We start from the raw sequence: 18,476 nt of genomic DNA, 5'->3' as shown, positions 1-18,476 counted from the left end.
TCATTAATTTTTCTTCTCTCCTCCTCATTGGAAAATATCTTTTCAGGCATATCTTTCTCATATTTGAAACTTCTAAATCTTTTGTGTGAGACACGTTGAGGGTCTTCTGAAGCCATTTTACTTGAAACCTTCAAATAAACAAGCATATTAAATTATATGTTCATTTACCAACAAATTAAATTAATTTAAAAGATAATATAAAATACCTTGGATTTAATGAATGAGCCAAACAATGCAAAGGTTGTTCGCTTTGCTCACTATCTTCAAGAATAGTATAGTACATGCTCCAAAAACTTGAGTCTTCATCATGTGACTTCTTTTCATGTCTGTATATAATTTCTTTCACTTTTGCTAACAATAGAGTCCCACATCTCATAAATCAAATGTAGACAGATTTATCTGTGTCAGCCTCTCTACATATCATAAATTGGATCAGTGAAAGCCAAATATAGTCTACATTATCCCACCAAACATCTAAGACCTTTTCTTTAACATACCTTGCCTTCCCAACATCATTTCTCGATAGCAAGACCACTTCTCACAAATCACCATAAATTGAAGAGCATTTTAATTTGTTGAATCTCCAAATAATTATTACAGAGGCAAAACGAGTTTCAGCAACAGCTAGCATGTTCAAGTGGGAGAAATCATTAAACATGAAAGTCTCATAGAATGGTTCATAATAAAATTCTGATCAGAACAGCATCATCTGCAACCACTGTTATCCATGACATTCAGCCTAGATCATATTCATTAGCCTAGTATTTTTTGCTGCACAAATATTTTTTAGAGCAAGATTTAAAGTGTGCACAACACAGGGTGTCCAAAATATATGGGGATAAGTTTGCTCCATCAATAATGCTGCAGCTCTACACACCGGTGCATTATCTGTAATAACTGCACAACATTTGAAGGCCCAATTCATGACTTCACCTCTTGAATTCAAATTGACAATAAAAATGTATTCCTTGTATTCTCCTATCACATTCACTTGCTTTAATGAACATTGGGTATACTTCTCTGTAACAGCCATTAAAAATAATTGCATTTGAATGACACATTCCCTCCTCCTTCAAATGTTTTTCCTAACTTTGTAACATGAATCCATAATGGCTTATCAGTTTCTACAGATGGCTCTTTTGAACCTTCACCTAATCCACTCCCGCCAGCAGCCGAGCTCATTTTGCTAACAAACCAATCATGCATATGAATACATCGAATTAAATTGATATAAAGTGAAATAAAAAAAAATCACAACATGAATAAAACAATATATCGGTCTGCCGGGGGTCCAAGGGGGCGCTGCCCCCTGGCAGGGTTCGACTTGCCCGGTTAGGTCGCGGGGTCAAGGGGCAGCGCCCCTGCGGGGGTTTCTGGGGGCAGCGCCCCCGGAACAAAATTTTATTATAAGAGTAATTTTGAAGTTCTGCTTGTTTTTAAAGTTCGTAAGTTGTTTGTATGTGAAGATACCGAGTGGTATCGAGCATGTACCTAGCAGTACCGAGCATATACCTACCAGTACCGAGCTTATACCTACCAGTACCGAGCATGTACCTAGTAATACCGAGCAGTACCGAGCATGTACCTACCAGTACCGAGCATGTACCTACCAATACCGAGCATGTACCTACAAGTACCGAGCATGTACCTACCAGTACCGAGCATGTACCTACCAATACCGAGCATGTACCTACCAGTACCGAGCATGTACCTAGTAATATCGAGCAGTACCGAGCATGTACCTACTAGTACCGAGCATATACCTACAGTACCGAGCATGTACCTAGTAATACCGAGCATGTACCGAGCAGTACCGAGCATGTACCGATCAGTACCGAGCATGTACCTAGCAGTACCGAGCATGTAACCAGTACCGAGCATGTATCTACCAGTACCGAGCATGTACCTACCAATACCGAGCATGTACCTACCAGTACCGAGCATGTACCTAGTAATACCGAGCAGTACCGAGCATGTACCTACTAGTACCGAGCATATACCTATCAGTACCGAGCATGTACCTAGTAATACCGAGCAGTACCGAGCATGTACCTAGCAGTACCGAGCATGTACCTACTAATACCGAGCATGTACCTACTAGTACCGAGCATGTACCTACTAGTACCGAGCATGTACCTACAAGTACCGAGCATGTACCTACCAATACCGAGCATGTATCGAGCAGTACCGAGCATGTACCGACCAGTACCGATCATGTACCTAGCAGTACCGAGCAGTACCGAGCATGTACTGAGCGGTACCGAGCATGTACTGAGCGGTACCGAGCATGTACCTAGCGGTACCGAGCCTGTACCTTAGGTTTTTCAACAATGAAGAGAAGAAATGGCGAAATCCACTTACAAGTTTTGACTCTCTTGGGCGCAGAAGGTGCTCTGTTTGGCCTTGATTGCGAACTTTGCCTCGAATGACAGCAGAAATAACGCAAGAACGAAGGAATGAGAAAGACGAGCTCTGCTTGGCCGAGCAGAAATGACGAAGGAACGGGAGGCGAAGGCAGCGGGCTCTGTTTGGCGTCGACTGCGAGCTCTCCCAGTCCGCCCTAGAAGATTTCTTTCATGGATCGAAAAAATAGAGCTTCTCGTTTGCGGAAAAGGCTAAATAGAACTGACGATTTTATCATTTAATAACCGGACACGCGTGTCGGACACGCGTGTCCGATTTAAATTTTAATGTTTTAAATTCCGACACTCCAATGCCATGTCAGACACGTGTCCATGCCGTGTCCGACGCATGTCCGTGTCCGACACGTGTCCGACACTGCATACCCTCTTTAAGAGGCGTGTCGGTGCATCATAGGAGAAGCCTATTTAGGTCTAATTATATTGTATTTTCAATATATGCAATTTATTTTCTGCTCTAGCTTTTCTCTTGGTGAGTTTCCTAGCGGCGTCTAGGAGTACAAGGAGAGCCGATCTATCTCTCAAATTGTAGATCAATTGTATCTTTCATTATTGTTGAAGTATTAATCAAAATCAGCCCATCTCAAATTCTTATAGTTTTCTACTTGTTACCTTGCCCTTATTACTTCCAAAATGCATCAGAAATCAATTCAAACCCATTTAAGTGCTCATCTTGCTCAACCTTTTTTGTTGAATCTATAATTGATATGGCCTCTACTATGACATCCCCAGAAGATTGCACACTCTTACTTGGTGAGACCATGGTGGTCATGTAGTTCTGACGTCAATTAGTTTGTTTAGTTTACGTAAGATCTTCTTTGGAACACTCATCTTATTCTTCTTGTTCACCTTTTTCCTACAAGCTCCTTGAAACTGCTAGAATTACCTAATTGTTCATCAGATATATTCGGATGTTGATTAGGAATCTGCCATCATCAACATTGCTGAAGACTATGTTCACATCATCTCAAGCTTATTGTCAATAGCATGACAAATGCTGTTAATTCTGAATTTTCAGTAGTGCAGGATAACCTAAAAATCAAATATAATTAGTTAATCAAATTCATTATGTTTCGACTACTAATATATAAAGTACATCACATAAAACTTTTCCGTCCACCATTCGTCGAAGGCACTAATTATTTACTTTGGATCCCAAGCTAATTCTGTTGAACCACGATTTAAATCATGCCATAACTACCTCCCCTTTTGTTGTACACATTTATTTTTAAATTGTGTTTTATTATACCCTCTACTAGCTTTTTAAAATGAATTTCTAATTAGGATTGTTGTAACTCTCCTTATTGAAGTGAGAAGCCAGTATTGCCCTTTTAAATCTGGAATACAAAGCACTTAAAATGCAGGGTCTACTCAAGATCCCACTGTGCCAATGGTCCAGCTTCGGTAGCTTTAACTATTTTTAATCTATGACATAGCCTAAATAAAAATCAAATGTATTAACTAGCATATTTTGAAATAAAAATAATGATAACATCAAATAACTATATAAACATGTCATGAACTCGGAGGTTAATAATTAACAAAAAAAAAATGCTAAAATGAAGCTAAAATAGCTAGGACTATCTTGCATATAGGAAATATTGAGGCAACACATCTTCACATGTGAGTTTCGGCCAAGAGAACCATATTAATGATGTTGTATGGCTGTTCTGATCTTCATGATTGAACAAATTGAAGAATAAAAAAGCCTACTGATTATTTTAATCAGTATTGTATTTTTATAGAGGATGCTATACCAAACAAACAACTATTGTTACTGACATTAACACTTTTAGATGAGGTTGATATGTTAGTAGCGTGGTTTGAATTTCATGAAATTAAGCACCCCCTAATATCTCCCTCCTATCTAGATGACAGTATTAAGGTGCCATTAGTGATATTTAATTGAATGATTTTTTGTACTACCAAGGCGTTAGGGGTATACTAGTAGTGTGTCATTACGCGCAATTTGGCTTATTGCGAGTTCTAAGCAAGCAAAAGGCAAGCTGAACGCCTAAACGAAACTTTATAATGCTTTATAGTTTATATAGCACCAGAAGAAAAAAAGCTTTCGTGAGTAAAATTAATCTAAAAATGAACAAATAAAATGTTAGAAAACTTGTTTTACCAATCTAATTGCTTTTGAAGTTCCTTTTGCTAGGAAATATGTTCTTGGAGACTAAAGTACCGAACAAAATTTTCATGCATTAAAACCTTTGCCTTGACAAAGCATGATCACAGTTCATGGATCTCACACAAAACACACTAAGAACAATTTATATGAAGTTTTTATTTGGATTCAGGGATTTAAATCAAAGTAGAGAAATTTTAAAGAATTAAATATCTCATAATTATAAGGTGGAAACCCCTTATTTTACCTGTAATTATTGGGAAATCCAGAAAAGTTGTGAGTAATTGATAGAATTCTCATATGAACGGAAATTCACGTTATTTTTGTTGAGTTCTTCAATGAAGTAGAAAGAAAATTCTGTGCAATAAAAAGAGCAAAAAATGAGAAAATTCATAGAAATAAATGGTCAAGGTGGATCGATTAATGTTGCAGTAGAGCTTTGATTGTAGAATAGAAAAAAGAGCTTGATCAATCAAACAAGAGTGTGAAGCTTGAAATCATCCTTAAAGAAGCAGGTCAAATCGAGGGGAAGTTTTGGCATTTGATTTGTGAAGGAGTCGACTAGTGTCAGAACCCGTGATGACCTTTTTGGTTGCCGTGGGGCAAACATGAAAAATTTACTAATGAACCCTACTTATTGTCTTCTAGTTATGCAGGTTTTTTAATGTTAACCATTACATAGAGCGCATTGTAATATTTTATAACACGGAAGCAAATTATAATTCTTACTTGTCAATACATCTATAGAGCTACTAAAACAATTTCATGATCATCAAAATTCATTTAAATTATAAATGAACATGCGTGCCAAAACTCTATCATACAACAAAGTTATACACAAAAATTGTACACCCCAAAATACCAAACTCGCTTCTTACTCAGGTTTTATCTTGTCCATTCCTTTATCTGAAATATTTAGCATAATAGGGTTGAAGTAAAACTTAGTAAGATGAATAATTTAAGGACAATAAGTAATTAACATGCAATTTTTTTAGGTTTATATGTCTCATAAGTTCCGGATAGTCTTCGTATAAGGAATCTCTAAATTAATACTTGATTTCTTTGTAAGCAAAATCTCTAATTAAAATGACTTTAGAGAAACATTAGAATTCAGTATAGATCTCAATTGTCTATCATTAGTAACTTCTAAGGAAATTTCTTTTGTTATTTACATTTATTATATATAATTCATGCTGTAAGCTTTAGAATGGATCCCGCATATGGAAGCTGTGATGAGGTCCCACTGGCCTACCCACGAGCCTGCCTTTTTAGCCCTTGTGCAGGTGAAATAACATTTCTTACCAGAAGGATCCTTTAGCCTCCCTCTGGCACGCCTTTATCACGTGGCTTGTACAATTTATTATCTTACCATTTTATCCACACACATGATTTTTCTGAATCTACTTTCATGATATTTCATTCTTCGATAAATATTTCAATGTATACATTGCATTTTTATTTTACGACATAAATGTGCATTTTTAAAGTAAAACATACATTCCCATTTTCACCAAAGCTAAAAATAGATGGCAGTTTTTTTATCATAACTAGGGTAGGTAGTGTCATAAATGTGCAATAAATGCATCTCTATAAATTATATTTTCTTATCTCGCCTGAGGGTGTCGACGATCTTTTCTTAGGCAGTTGCCTCATAAATACCCAGATGCTTCCTTCATTTATGCACAACCTAAGTAATTGATTTTTCGTCTTAAAATATGTTTCTCCTTTCTGACTCAAATAAATCTTCAATCTCTTCTCAAAATAATTTTTTTACCTCAAATTGATCCTTCATACAAATCCCATGTTCCCTCAACTCCTACTCATGATTATTTCAACAAGCAGAATTATGAAAAAGAAGGAATTTTTACCTTAGAACCCAGCTTTTCCCTCAATTTCCTCTCCTTTCCCTTTGCTCGTCTTGTTCCCCCTCATCGCTTGCTGCTCCAGGCTGAGTGCTCCCAGATGTAGAAAACATGAATATGGGGTTCAATTTGGTAGGAAATGAGATAAAAGAAATTTTCCAAATGTAATTATCTAACTATCTTTAATATTAACACCACTAATTCAATTACCATTGTTCTGTTTTTTGGTGGATTTACAAATTAAAAGCCCCTGTCATAGTACATTAAGGGTATGAACATTACATTTTAATTCTTAAAAATTTTTTATATAAAATTCATTTAATTTATATATATATTTATATACTAAAAAAAGTGTATATATAATATGTAAAATTTGTTTGGATTTTATAAGATTACAACAACAACAAAACAAGCCTTTATCTCACTATGTGGGGTCGGCTACATGAATCCTTTTTTCTCCATTGTATCATGTTAAGAGTCAAATTATCATCTAAATCTAATAAAGAAAGGTCATTTCTAATATTTTCTAACCAAGTTTTTTTAGGTCTACCACTACCTTTCTTGACACAAGTCAAATCTAATTCATTTACTTTCCTAACCGTCACCAGAAGGCAGTTGTTTTATGTGTCCAAACCATCTAAGGAGACTCTCTCTAATCTTATCTACCACTGGAGCTACTCCAACTTTTTCATGTATATGCACATTTCGTATCCTATCTCTAAGAGTAAAGCTACTCATCCACCTAAGCATCCTCATCTCTGCAACACTTAACTTAATATTATGCTTTTCTTTTAATGGCCAACATTTTGCACCATAAAGCATTGCAGGTCTCACTACCATCTTATAGAATTTTCCCTTAAGTTTGAGGCGGACTTTTCTATCACACAGCAAGCCCGATGCATTCTTCCACTTCAACCATCCTACTTGAATTCTACTAATAATATTTCCATCTATTTCACCATCACTCTGAACAATTGACCCAAGATATCTAAAACGTGTACTCTTATTAATGACTTGATCACCCTAAGTCACAATTCCCCACTAGATCTATTATTATTAAAATTTCACTCAATATATTCAATTTTAGATCTACTCAAACGAAAGCCTTTAGACTCTAAGGTTGACCTCCATAATTCAAGTTTTCCTTCAACTCCTTCTATAGTCTTATCAATAAGAAGAATATCATCAGCAAAAAGCATACACCATGGTACAACCTCTTGCAAATGTTTTATGAGAATATACATGACTAAAGCAGTGGGCTTAAGGCTAATCCTTGGTGTAATCCAACTGAAATAGGAAAATACTTGGTCAAACCATCTTATGTTTGAACACAAGTTACATCTCTTGCATACATATCCTTAATGACTTGAATATAAGCATTATTAACGCCTTTCTTATGTAGAACACTCCATAGCACTTCTCTTAGAACTTTATGATAAGCTTTCTCTAAATCAATAAAAATCATATGTATATCCTCCTTATTCTCTCTATACTTCACCATCAAACCTCTCAATAAATGTATAGCTTCCATAGTAGACCTACTTTGCATGAATCCAAATTGATTTTGAGAAACATTAGTGTTAACACCACAACCTATGCTCTTTAACTCTCTCACATAGTTTTAAAGTGACACATTAACTTAATTTCTCTATAATTTGTACAATCTTGTGCATAACATCTATTCTTAAAAATAAGAATCAACACACTGATTCTCCACTTATCTGACATCTTTTTAGTCTTCAAAATAATGTTAAAAAGTTTACTAAGCAAGAAATTCTTTCATCTCCTAAGCATTTCCACACCTCTATTGGAATATCATCAGGTCCAACAGCTTTTCCACACTTCATTTTTTTTAAAGCCTATTTAACTTCGGTTTTATAAATTCGCCAATAAAAATAAAATCTTCATTTTCATTTAGGGTGCTAATGTCACTAAATTCAATCGCATTCTCACAATCTTCATTGAAAAGTTTAGCAAAATATCTCATCCACCTTTGTTGAATATCCTCTTCTAATAAAAGTACCTTTTGATGTTCATCCTTTATACATTTTATTTGAACTAAATCCTTACTACTCCTATCTCTTTGTTTAGCTAACATATATATATATCATTAAAAGCTAAAATCTTTGCATCACATATTGCTTTCTTAGATTCCTTACTGTCCTCTTTATATCTTTCCCAATTATCAAAATTTTTGCAGCCAAACCAATTTTTATGACAAATCTTCTTATTTTTTTTAATCTTTTTTTTACACATTTTGATTCTACCATCAATTATTTTAACTATTAATAGCTTTTTCCTTTGATATTCCAATCACATCTTTTGTAACATTCTTAATATCATTTGCTACTTTTTCCCATATAACATTAGGTTCCTCATGCACAAAAAAATCTTAAGATCTAGAATCTTACTCTCAAAAATATATTTTTTAATATTTGTTTTAATGCCCCCATCTAATCCCAGAACAACAATTTTTATGATTTTACAAGATTATTATTTATAAATTCTAAGGTGAGCGAAAATGGGGTATATCACAATTGTGACTTCTACCTCTTAAATTGTTGAATATTACATTTTGGGACAAAATCCACTTGTTGGAGTGGGAGACTGATACTCTCTCGAGAAGGAGAAAGTTGCCCAATGGAGTGAGAGATTACCATTTGCAAAGCGGGTCGATTTAAGGGACAAGATCTTGCTTTCGACAATTGAGGAGTTTGTGCTTGAAACTCATATGACTTTGAAGTTACTTTCTGGAGAAGAGAATGTCACATGCTGGAGAAGAGAATGCTGCTTGCTGGAGATTGTGAAGGTGAATGAGAAAAGCTGGCGCTCTTTTGAAGAACCCTTGATTTGGTACATTTAACTTCATAAATACCATGTAATATTTGAAAATAACAGGAAGTGGTCTCTTTGACCTGATTCCAAAGGAAGGCATCTAAACAATTAATAAAAATTCTAAATTTCTTTTATTTAAGCAAAAGCAGTCAAAACATATGATCTAAACGAAGCGTTAGTCTATTTGGAAGCTGTGATTTTTGATATCCTTGTGCCCTTAATGTTGTTCATTTTGATGGATTTCCTTTTAATTAAAATTTTCTAAATGGCTTACTTTCAGCAGGAAAAAAGCCTCGGGATCTGCTCAATCCCAAAGCAGTCAAGTACATGCAGTCAATTTTTGCTATTAAGGATACTATTGGCAAGAAAGAAACCCGTGAGATTAGTGCTCTTTGTGGAGTTACAGTCACGCAGGTTTGGCCTTTGCATGCTGTTGTTTCTAGAGTCTGCTTTTGTTTTTCTTACAACGTACACCATTTTTTGGGATTTTTCCTCGGAATTGGGTTACATTTTTATTGAAAATACTTTATTATCTTTTATGTCAGCTAATAATTATGTTTCTTGATTTCTTCCTACAGTTCATGCTGTCTTTTGTCTGTTTTGTTCTCTCCACTTTTTTAGCTGCATGATTCTGGCTAGCTATTTAGACCACATTCTTACCTTTATACAACTTATATTGTTACTACTATGCTGTGTAAGACTCAGCTTGGTTTCAATTATGATTTAATAGATTAAATTTGTATTCTTTTATCCATCGAATTGTATTTTTTAACTGTAAAGTTTATAAACGGGCACTTTGATATCTATGCAATTTTGTGCAGGTAAGGGATTTTTTTTCCGGGCAACGATCAAAAGTTAGAAAGCTTGTTAGTCTTGTGAGGGAAAAGGCTGCTAAATCAGATGCAGCTAATGAGAGATGCTCTACGAATCCCGAGGAAACCCTTTTATATCACATTGATGCACCTTCGAGTGCTGTTGATGTCAAGAATGTTGGGGACTTGGCAGAAGTTCCAGATAGCAATGGTAATTTACTTGCCATTCAGTATTATCAAAATGTTCCTGTGAGCTCCATTGATTCTAAACCCATTCAAGTGGTAGTCCCTTCATCCTCATCACAGGAGGAAAGTATACCTGGTATTTATGAGGATGATAAAAAGTTTCTAGAGAATATTTTCAACTTAATGAGGAAGGAAGGGACATTTGCTGGACAGGTGAAATTGATGGAATGGATTCTTCAAATCCACAATTCAGCAGTATTAGTTTGGTACTTGACTTTGACTTTGATGAATTTCTATTTGCTGTCCTTAGAAAATTGATCGTTGGCCTGATTATTGTACTCATGATTAGGTTTTTAACTAAAGGTAGCATCACGATTTTAGCTACATGGCTGAGTCAAGCAGCAATTGAAGAACAGACAACTTTGCTTAATGTCATTCTTAAGGTCACCATCTTAATTTCTCATAGGTGTCATTCTCTGTTCATATTGAGGCAATTCTTAATGACATTACTAGGTATTGTCAGGTTCTTTGTCATCTACCACTACATAAGGCTCTTCCAGCACAAATGTCTAGTATATTGCAGACAGTCAACAAGCTTCGGTTTTACAGGACACCAGGTTTGTACTTATTTATGCTATATTTTCATTAACATTCAGAGAAGCTGATATTGCTTATTGTTAAATTCTGAACATACGAGAGTTTCAGTATTACTGGTTTGATTCCAATCTTACTTAATAAACCAACACATTGCCCTCTTTGTTCTATTTTGCTACCTTTATTCCCTTGTTTAAGGATATGAATTGAACTCTCCTCTCTGATCAATTGAAGATTGGTATGGATTCTTTCATACTCTTTTGTCGCTCATTGTTTACTACCATGTAGCTTGTCTTGATACTATGGATGTTATTGATACGGATATCCGACGGTGGATGTTAATCAAAGGAAAAGACGAAGATCGACGGCTGATATCTCTCTATTTTTATCTTATTTTATTAATTGTATTTTTTTTTTAAATTATTCATTTTTCATTTTTACCCTTAAGGGTCTTGTCTTATGTAAGACCAAGGGGCAAAGTTGTCTTTTAGTTTCTTTTAAGGCCTATATATAGAGGCCCTTTTCCTTGTATTAGACAATGATGGATTATTAATAAAAAAAATTTTGCATTCTTGTTCTTTGGGAAGAACTTTGGTGAGATTCCTATGTGAGGGAAGTGTAGTATCCACCATCCACAGGATGTGTCTGGGATCGTGGTTTGAACTCCCTAGGTGAGGGCACCGTAATACCCATCAACCGCAAGATGTGTCCGTGCTCATGGTTTTATCTTTCTTTCCCTACACTTCCTTTCTTCCTTCTCTAATTCCCCTTCTTCTTTCTTCTAGCCACCGCCCTAACCCCCTCTTTTTCCCCTAGCCAATTCTCCGTTAACCGCCGGCCAAACCCTCCATAGCTGCCGGCCAAGCCTTCCCACTTCCCCTCCTTCCACCACCATCGGCCCCTTCCTCCTTTCTCCTTGAACCGCCAGTTTTCACAACCTTTCCATCACCCTAACCGAGAACCCACCACCACTCCCAAGCCCAACTGACCACCTCTTTCTTCATTGTCTCCACAAATTTAGTTTTGCATTCAAAGCCCTTCCTTTTTTAGCCCTCTTAATTTGGCAATGAATTCGAATTCAAAATTCAAATCAAATTGAATTTGAATTTATTTTCTAATTAAGGATTCTTATTTTAGGAAAGTAAGTCTTTTCTATTCTAGCACCTTTAATTTAGTAACAAATTTGAATTCAAAATTCAAATTGATTTTAATTTGGATTTGTTTCCTAAATAAGAATCCCTATTCTAGGAAAGTTACTTAAATTAGATCTAATTTAATTTCTAATTGGATTTGATTTAAATTAATTTTCCTAATTAGTAAATCTCTTTTAGGAAACCCTCCAAATCTCTCAAATCTGAAATTAAAATCTGATTTAATTCCCTATTCACATTTATTGCTTGGTTCCACATACATTGTATCTGGACACTTCTTCTCCCTCTCCATATGGCCGGCCCCCTCTCTCCTCTATCCCCTTCTATCTAATTAATGCCCCTCCATTAAAGCTCTTAATTAAATCCAATCTCCTCCCATAAATCAGCCGCCCCCTCCTTTATTTTCTTTAGTTATCCAAAGGTTTGAAATTCAAAACTCTCTCCTAATTCTTAACCCATTAAATCTGAAATAAATTTCATATTTACAATCCTAACCCTCTACTTACCAAACCTAAAATCAAAAACATAATTTCTTCCCATCTCCTTACCCTAGTCGGCCCATCTCCTCTCCTCTCCTCTCTCCATTTGTTTACTCTTCCAAATCCCGTCCCGTTGCTGTAAACAAAATTTCCCTTTCCCTATAGCTTCCTTACTATCCAGAAAATTCTGGGTGCTGTAGTTCCTTGTTTCTCCTTCCAAAACCTTGGATATTGCTGCCCCAGTCATCCTACGAGTTGTCCCAAGGTTCCAGTTGCAGTTTGTTGCTATCCAGCCTTCCTAAGAGCCACAAATTGTTGTATAGAGGCTCTGATATGCCATAAAATAGTCTTTCCTCATGTATGGCGGACCCAGAGCTTGACCACGGATTCTTCTACGATCCCAAGGTTTGAATAACATTCTATAATATCCATTCTTCGATCTCAACCTAGAAGTTGATGACACCGTCGAAGGATACGTCGACCGCATCCTCTTCACCTTGGCACCGTCTATAGAAGAGCACCGACCCTCCGAATATTGGTGAATACTTGGACATCCACTTGCACCTCCTCATCCGTTTGACTTTCCGTGGATCAAGACCGTTGGCGTCCTTTTCCTCTCGGCGGCAACTCTAGCTTGCTTATCGTTCTACATTAATTTGGTATAAGAGTATGGTTGTTGTGCACTCGGGATGCAAACTCGATGAAGTTGAGCTCTTTTTCACCTCGGGAGAATGATGCGGATATCTGACGGTGGACGTTAGTAAAAGGAAATGACGAAGATCGACAGCCGAGATCCCTCCATTTTTATCTTAGTTTATTAATTGTATTTTTGATTTAATTATATATTTCATTTTTACCCTTACCTAAGGGTCTTGTCTTAAGTAAGCCCAAGGGGCAAAATTGTCTTTTAGTTTCTTTTTAGGCCTATATATAGAGACCCTTGCTCTTGTATTAGATAATGATGGATTATTAATAAAAAATTTTATGTATTCTTGTTCTTTGAGAAAAACTTTGATGAGATCCCTATGTGAGGGAAGTTAGTATCCACTAGCTGCAGGATGTGTCCGGGCTCGTGGTTTGAAGACCCTAGTTGGGGGCAGCGTAATACCCACCAACTACAAGATGTGTCCGGGCTCATGGTTTTATCTTTCTTTTACTACACTTCTTTCTCCTTCCTAATTCCCCTTCTTCTTTCTTTTAGCCGCCTCCTTAACCCCCTCTTTCTCCCCTAGTCGATTCTCTGTTGACTGTCGGCCAAACCCTCCATAACTATCGGCCAAACCCTCCATAACTGTCGGCCAAGCCTCCCCACTTCCCCTCCTTTCACTACCATCGGCCCCTCCATCTTGCCCCTTAAACTGCTTATTTTCACAACCTTTCCATCACCCCAACCGAGAACCCCACCATCACTCCCAAGCCAAACAGACCACCCCTTCATTGGCTCCACAAATTTAGTTTTGCATTCAAAGCCCTTCTCTTAAGTTGGCAATGAATTCAAATTCAAACTTTAAATCAAATTGAATTTGAATTTGTTTCCTAATTAAGGATTCCTATTTTAAGAAAGTAAGTCTTTCCTATTCTAGCCCCCTTAATTTAGTAACAAATTTGAATTCAAAATTCAAATTAATTTGAACTCAAAATTCAAATTAATTTGAATTTGAATTTGTTTCCTAAATAATAATCTCTATTTTAGAAAAGTTACTTAAATTAGATCTAATTAAATTTCTAATTGGATTTGATTTAAATTAATTTTCTTAATTAGTAAATCTCTTTTATGAAACCATCAAAATCTCTCAAATCTGAAATTAAAATCAGATTTAATTCCCTATTCACATTTATTGCTTGGGCCCACATACTTTGTATGTGGACACTTCTTCTCCCTCTCCATATGGCCGACCCCCCTCTCTCCCTTTCTATATAATTAATGCCCCTCCATTAATTCTCTCAATTAAATCCAATCTCCTCCCATAAATTAGCCGCCCCCTCATTTATTTTCTTTAGTTATCCAGAGGTTTGAAATTCAAAAATCCCTCCTAATTCCTAACCCATAAAATCTGAAATAAATTTCAGATTTACAACCCTAATCCCTCATCAAACCTAAAATCTGAAACATAATTTCTTCCCATCTCCTTACCCTAGCCGGCCCATCTCCTCTCCTTCCTCCACTTGTTTACTCTCCCAACTCCCGTCCCTTTGCTGTAAACATAATTTTCCTACAGCTTCCTTGTTGTCCAGAAAATTTTGGGTGCTGTAGTGTGTTGTCTCTCCTTCCAAAACCTTGGATATTGCTGCCCCAATCATCCTACGTGCTGTCCCAAGGTTCCAATTGTAGTTTGTTGCTGTCCAGCCATCCTAAGAGCCACAAATTGTTGTATAGAATCTCCGATACGCCATAAAACAGTCTTTCCTCATGTATGGCGGACCTAGAGCTTGACCACTGTTTCGTCTAAGTCCCCAAGGTTTGACGGACATTCTACAATCTCCGTTTTTCGATCTCAACCTAGAAGTTGATGGCACCGTCGAAGGATATGTCGACCACATCCTCTTCACCTTGGCACCATCTATAGAAGAGCACCTACCCTTCGGACATTGACAAATACTTGGACATCCACCCGCACCTCCTCCTCCGGCTGACTTTCCGTGGATAAAGATTGTTGGCATCCTTTTCCTCTCGGCGGCAACTCTAGCTTGCCTCTAGTTCTACATTAGTTATGGTCTCTCCCATCTTATGTAAAAGTTCAATGTTATATGGAATGTAAGTTTGATGGCCTAGTTTAGTTATTTTATTTATCAGTTTCCAAGACCAACAAAGTTCATGATGTTGATAGAAACTTGAATTCTGACAACAGGTTTATTATGAGCAGTTGATTCCTTACATTCTAGTATTCTGCTGATTATTCTGTGTTATTCGTTCCAAATTTGCTTGTGGGCAACATCTTGACCCATAAGGCTAACTAAGATATTTTAGAGCAAAAAAAGATGAGGTGGGCAAGTAAGAAGAAGAATCTCTGAAGCTATGTTTCCTTTTTATGAACAATTTTGATATGGAGTCTAAAAAATGCCCTGACACCGTATTTGTAGGGTTGGAAAGGTTATATGAGAAGCTACATATTACGAATGATAAAATTACATGATTTGATTATTATAGACATGTTGACATGACTTTAGTTATTACATGTGGACAATCATTTTTGATATGGCCCTGGAATGACTTTTGCGAGCACCTTTGACGAGTGCCTTCGATAAGTCATCTGGCTGAGTAGTTGGTTGAATTGGTAAATTCGTTATTGTTGAGTGATTGTTTTTTGCTTACTTGATGAGTGATTTTTTTGTTCAAGGTGAGTTCCTTTGGTGTAAATCATCTCTAGGGCGAGTGGCTTTATTGGTTGAATGTTTCTAATGTTAGTGCCCCTCCCGAATGTGTTCTCCTAGGACGAGCACCCCTCGGGCAAATGTGCTTGACCTTTGATTCTTTAGCAAACTTATTTGGTTTTTATGACTTGTTTAGATCTGTATATCAGAGTATACATTTAGTTTCCTAATATTTTTGTATCCTCAAAGAGTGATTTGAAAAAAGAAAAGATAATTAACTAAGAGGATTTATTATTTTCAACTACTAATAAAGAGATATTACGGGTCAAAAAAGAATTTTAGCTAAAGTTTAACTACTCTGAGATCAGGTTAGAGAGAGAAACTCCAGCCGTTAGAGAGAAACTTTTGAAAATTCAAATTTTGATTTTCCACTTCTGCTCCCTTTTCTTAGGGACGGAGGTGGCTGATGGCGGCGGACTGCCGCCGGCAAGCTCATCAGATGAAGTTGGAAATTTACGATCAACGGAATTCGAAGTCGAGGAAGTCGGAATCTCCGTCTATGGTGGCGAACTCAAAAAACTCTGTTTCTGAAGAGGGCTTGGCGAATTTGAATTCGTTTCAAAGAATTCAAAATCCACTTTTCAAGCGTCAAGGACCGTTGGTGATTAAGGATGTATCTGAATGTTCTCCTAAGAAATTTCAGCATGTCGCAGGCAAAGGTAAGGCAATAGAAGATAGTTTGAATTCGGTTACTCCTAATAATTGTTCATCTACAGTTTTGGCCTCCGATAACAATGCGTCAACTTCTGGAATGAAATTATTTGTCAATCGTTTCGGGAATTCGAATGCAATCCCTGGACTCTGTCGCAGCGCGATAAATGAGAATTCTCGTAATTTGTTTGACAATAATATCATTTCAGAACATGAATTGAGAATGGAAAATACTGTAGACAAGCTGCCTCAGGAAATGCTGAAGAACACTATCAGCTTGGGTAATACGAATCCTTGGAGCAATAAACCGTACATTATGCTGGATTTCAAAGAGGAAGATGTGAATTACTCTGAAGATGGAATTGCTATCAGGATGCATGAAGAAATAGAAAAACAGAATTCAGAAAAATTAGCCAAATCTTTGGTTATTAAAGTCTTTGGGAAAGTCTTACCTTACCATTTGGTGGCTTTGGAGTTAAGGAAACAGTGGACTCTATTTGGGCAATTTCATTTTACTACTCTAGGAGGTGGATGGTTCTTATGTTCTTTCTCATCGGAAGAAATGTTAGATGCAGTCCATTCAGGTGGCCCCTAGTTTGTAAACGGACATATAATAGGTATGAAGAAATGGACTCCAGAGTTTAATACATCATCTGTTAAAGGTTTATCATCACCAATATGGATTAGAATGCCGCATCTACCATTACAATGTTGGGATGAGAAGAATGTGGCTTGTATTGCTTCAAAAATTGGAAAACCACTTATGTTGGATGGTAACATGTTCCATTGGGGAAGAAGAGAACCGATACTCCTATTTATGAAGGCGTGCTGTATCCGATACACCGATACACGGATACGCCTCCGATATTCCACCGATACGTGTCGGATACGCCAAGGCCGTATCCAATTAAAATACTATTTAATTTCAAAAGGACACGTGTATCCGATACGCGTGTCCGTTGAAAAACAAAAATAAATCCAAAAAAAAAAAGATGCGTTGTATTTACTTCCGCAGCTGCGAGCAAGGTTCTCTCATTTATGGATTTGAGTCTCTTGATGATATGAGAATATTAGAAATTACTAATCTTTCACTTGATGAGCCTGAATTAGAAGCTATGATATGTATTGAAGATGATATAGAAGTTCAAAGACAAACCACTGAAGAAGCTAATCATATCATTGCTTCTATTGAATAGTTGAAACTTCATGTGCTAGACAATTTATGTTTATGCTTTTGTTGTTGTACTAGACATTTAATAATTAATACTTATATTTTAATATGATAAAGTAAAGGTTACAAATGATGTTGTCATTTTTTTTTTAATTTCAAATATTATGCTTTGATTGCTTTCTTAATTTTTATGTATGATTTATAAACTATAATGCCGTGTCCGCACCGTACCCGTATCCTATTTTTTTAAGAATTGACGTGTCCCGTATCCGTATCGTGTCGTATCCGTGTCGCCGTATCCGTATCGGTGCAACATAGAGTGGACTCTATTTGGGCAATTTCATTTTACTACTCTAGGAGGTGGATGGTTCTTATGTTCTTCTCATCGAAAGAAATGTTAGATGCAGTCCATTCAGGTGGCCCCTAGTTTGTAAACGGACATATCATAGGTATGAAGAAATGGACTCTGGAGTTTAATACATCATTTGTTAAAGGTTTATCATCACCAATATGGATTAGAATGCCGCATCTACCATTACAATGTTGGGATGAGAAGAATGTGGCTTGCATTGCTTCAAAAATTGGAAAACCACTTATGTTGGATGGTAACATGTTCCATTGGGGAAGAAGAGAATTCGCAAGAGTTTGTATGAGAATTAATCTTGATCAACCTCTTCCATTAGGAGTTTGGGTGGATAGCATGTCTGGAAGATTCTTCCAAAAGGTGGAGTACGAGAAGGTGTCAAACTTCTGCTTTGGGTGTGGAAAAATTGGTCATGTCAATAAGGAATGTGGAAAAAAACTAATAATCC

At 36.5% G+C, this 18,476-nt stretch overlaps 1 protein-coding gene across 3 annotated transcripts in view; it reads left to right on the top strand.

Moving 5' to 3' along the window:
• LOC110111274 (homeobox protein LUMINIDEPENDENS) overlaps positions 1-18,476 on the top strand; it is a 57,423-nt gene that overhangs the window by 5,131 nt on the left and 33,816 nt on the right. Inside the window, exons 1-5 of one of the 3 annotated variants that reach the window (XM_020843063.2) lie at positions 9,532-9,662; positions 10,070-10,271; positions 10,367-10,512; positions 10,596-10,689; positions 10,770-10,863. In XM_020843063.2, the coding sequence (XP_020698722.1) occupies positions 10,149-10,271; positions 10,367-10,512; positions 10,596-10,689; positions 10,770-10,863 (457 nt within the window). In that variant the 5' untranslated portion in view covers positions 9,532-9,662; positions 10,070-10,148. Of the gene's footprint in view, positions 1-9,528; positions 9,663-10,069; positions 10,513-10,595; positions 10,690-10,769; positions 10,864-18,476 lie in introns of those variants that run through there. The other 2 variants (XM_020843062.2, XM_020843061.2) reach the window with 2 other exon arrangements.

The sequence above is a fragment of the Dendrobium catenatum genome, unplaced genomic scaffold (assembly GCF_001605985.2).
Source record: "Dendrobium catenatum unplaced genomic scaffold, ASM160598v2 fragScaff_scaffold_1444, whole genome shotgun sequence".
NCBI classification, from domain to species: domain Eukaryota; kingdom Viridiplantae; phylum Streptophyta; class Magnoliopsida; order Asparagales; family Orchidaceae; genus Dendrobium; species Dendrobium catenatum.
This window is presented reverse-complemented; position numbering and strand designations above follow the sequence as displayed.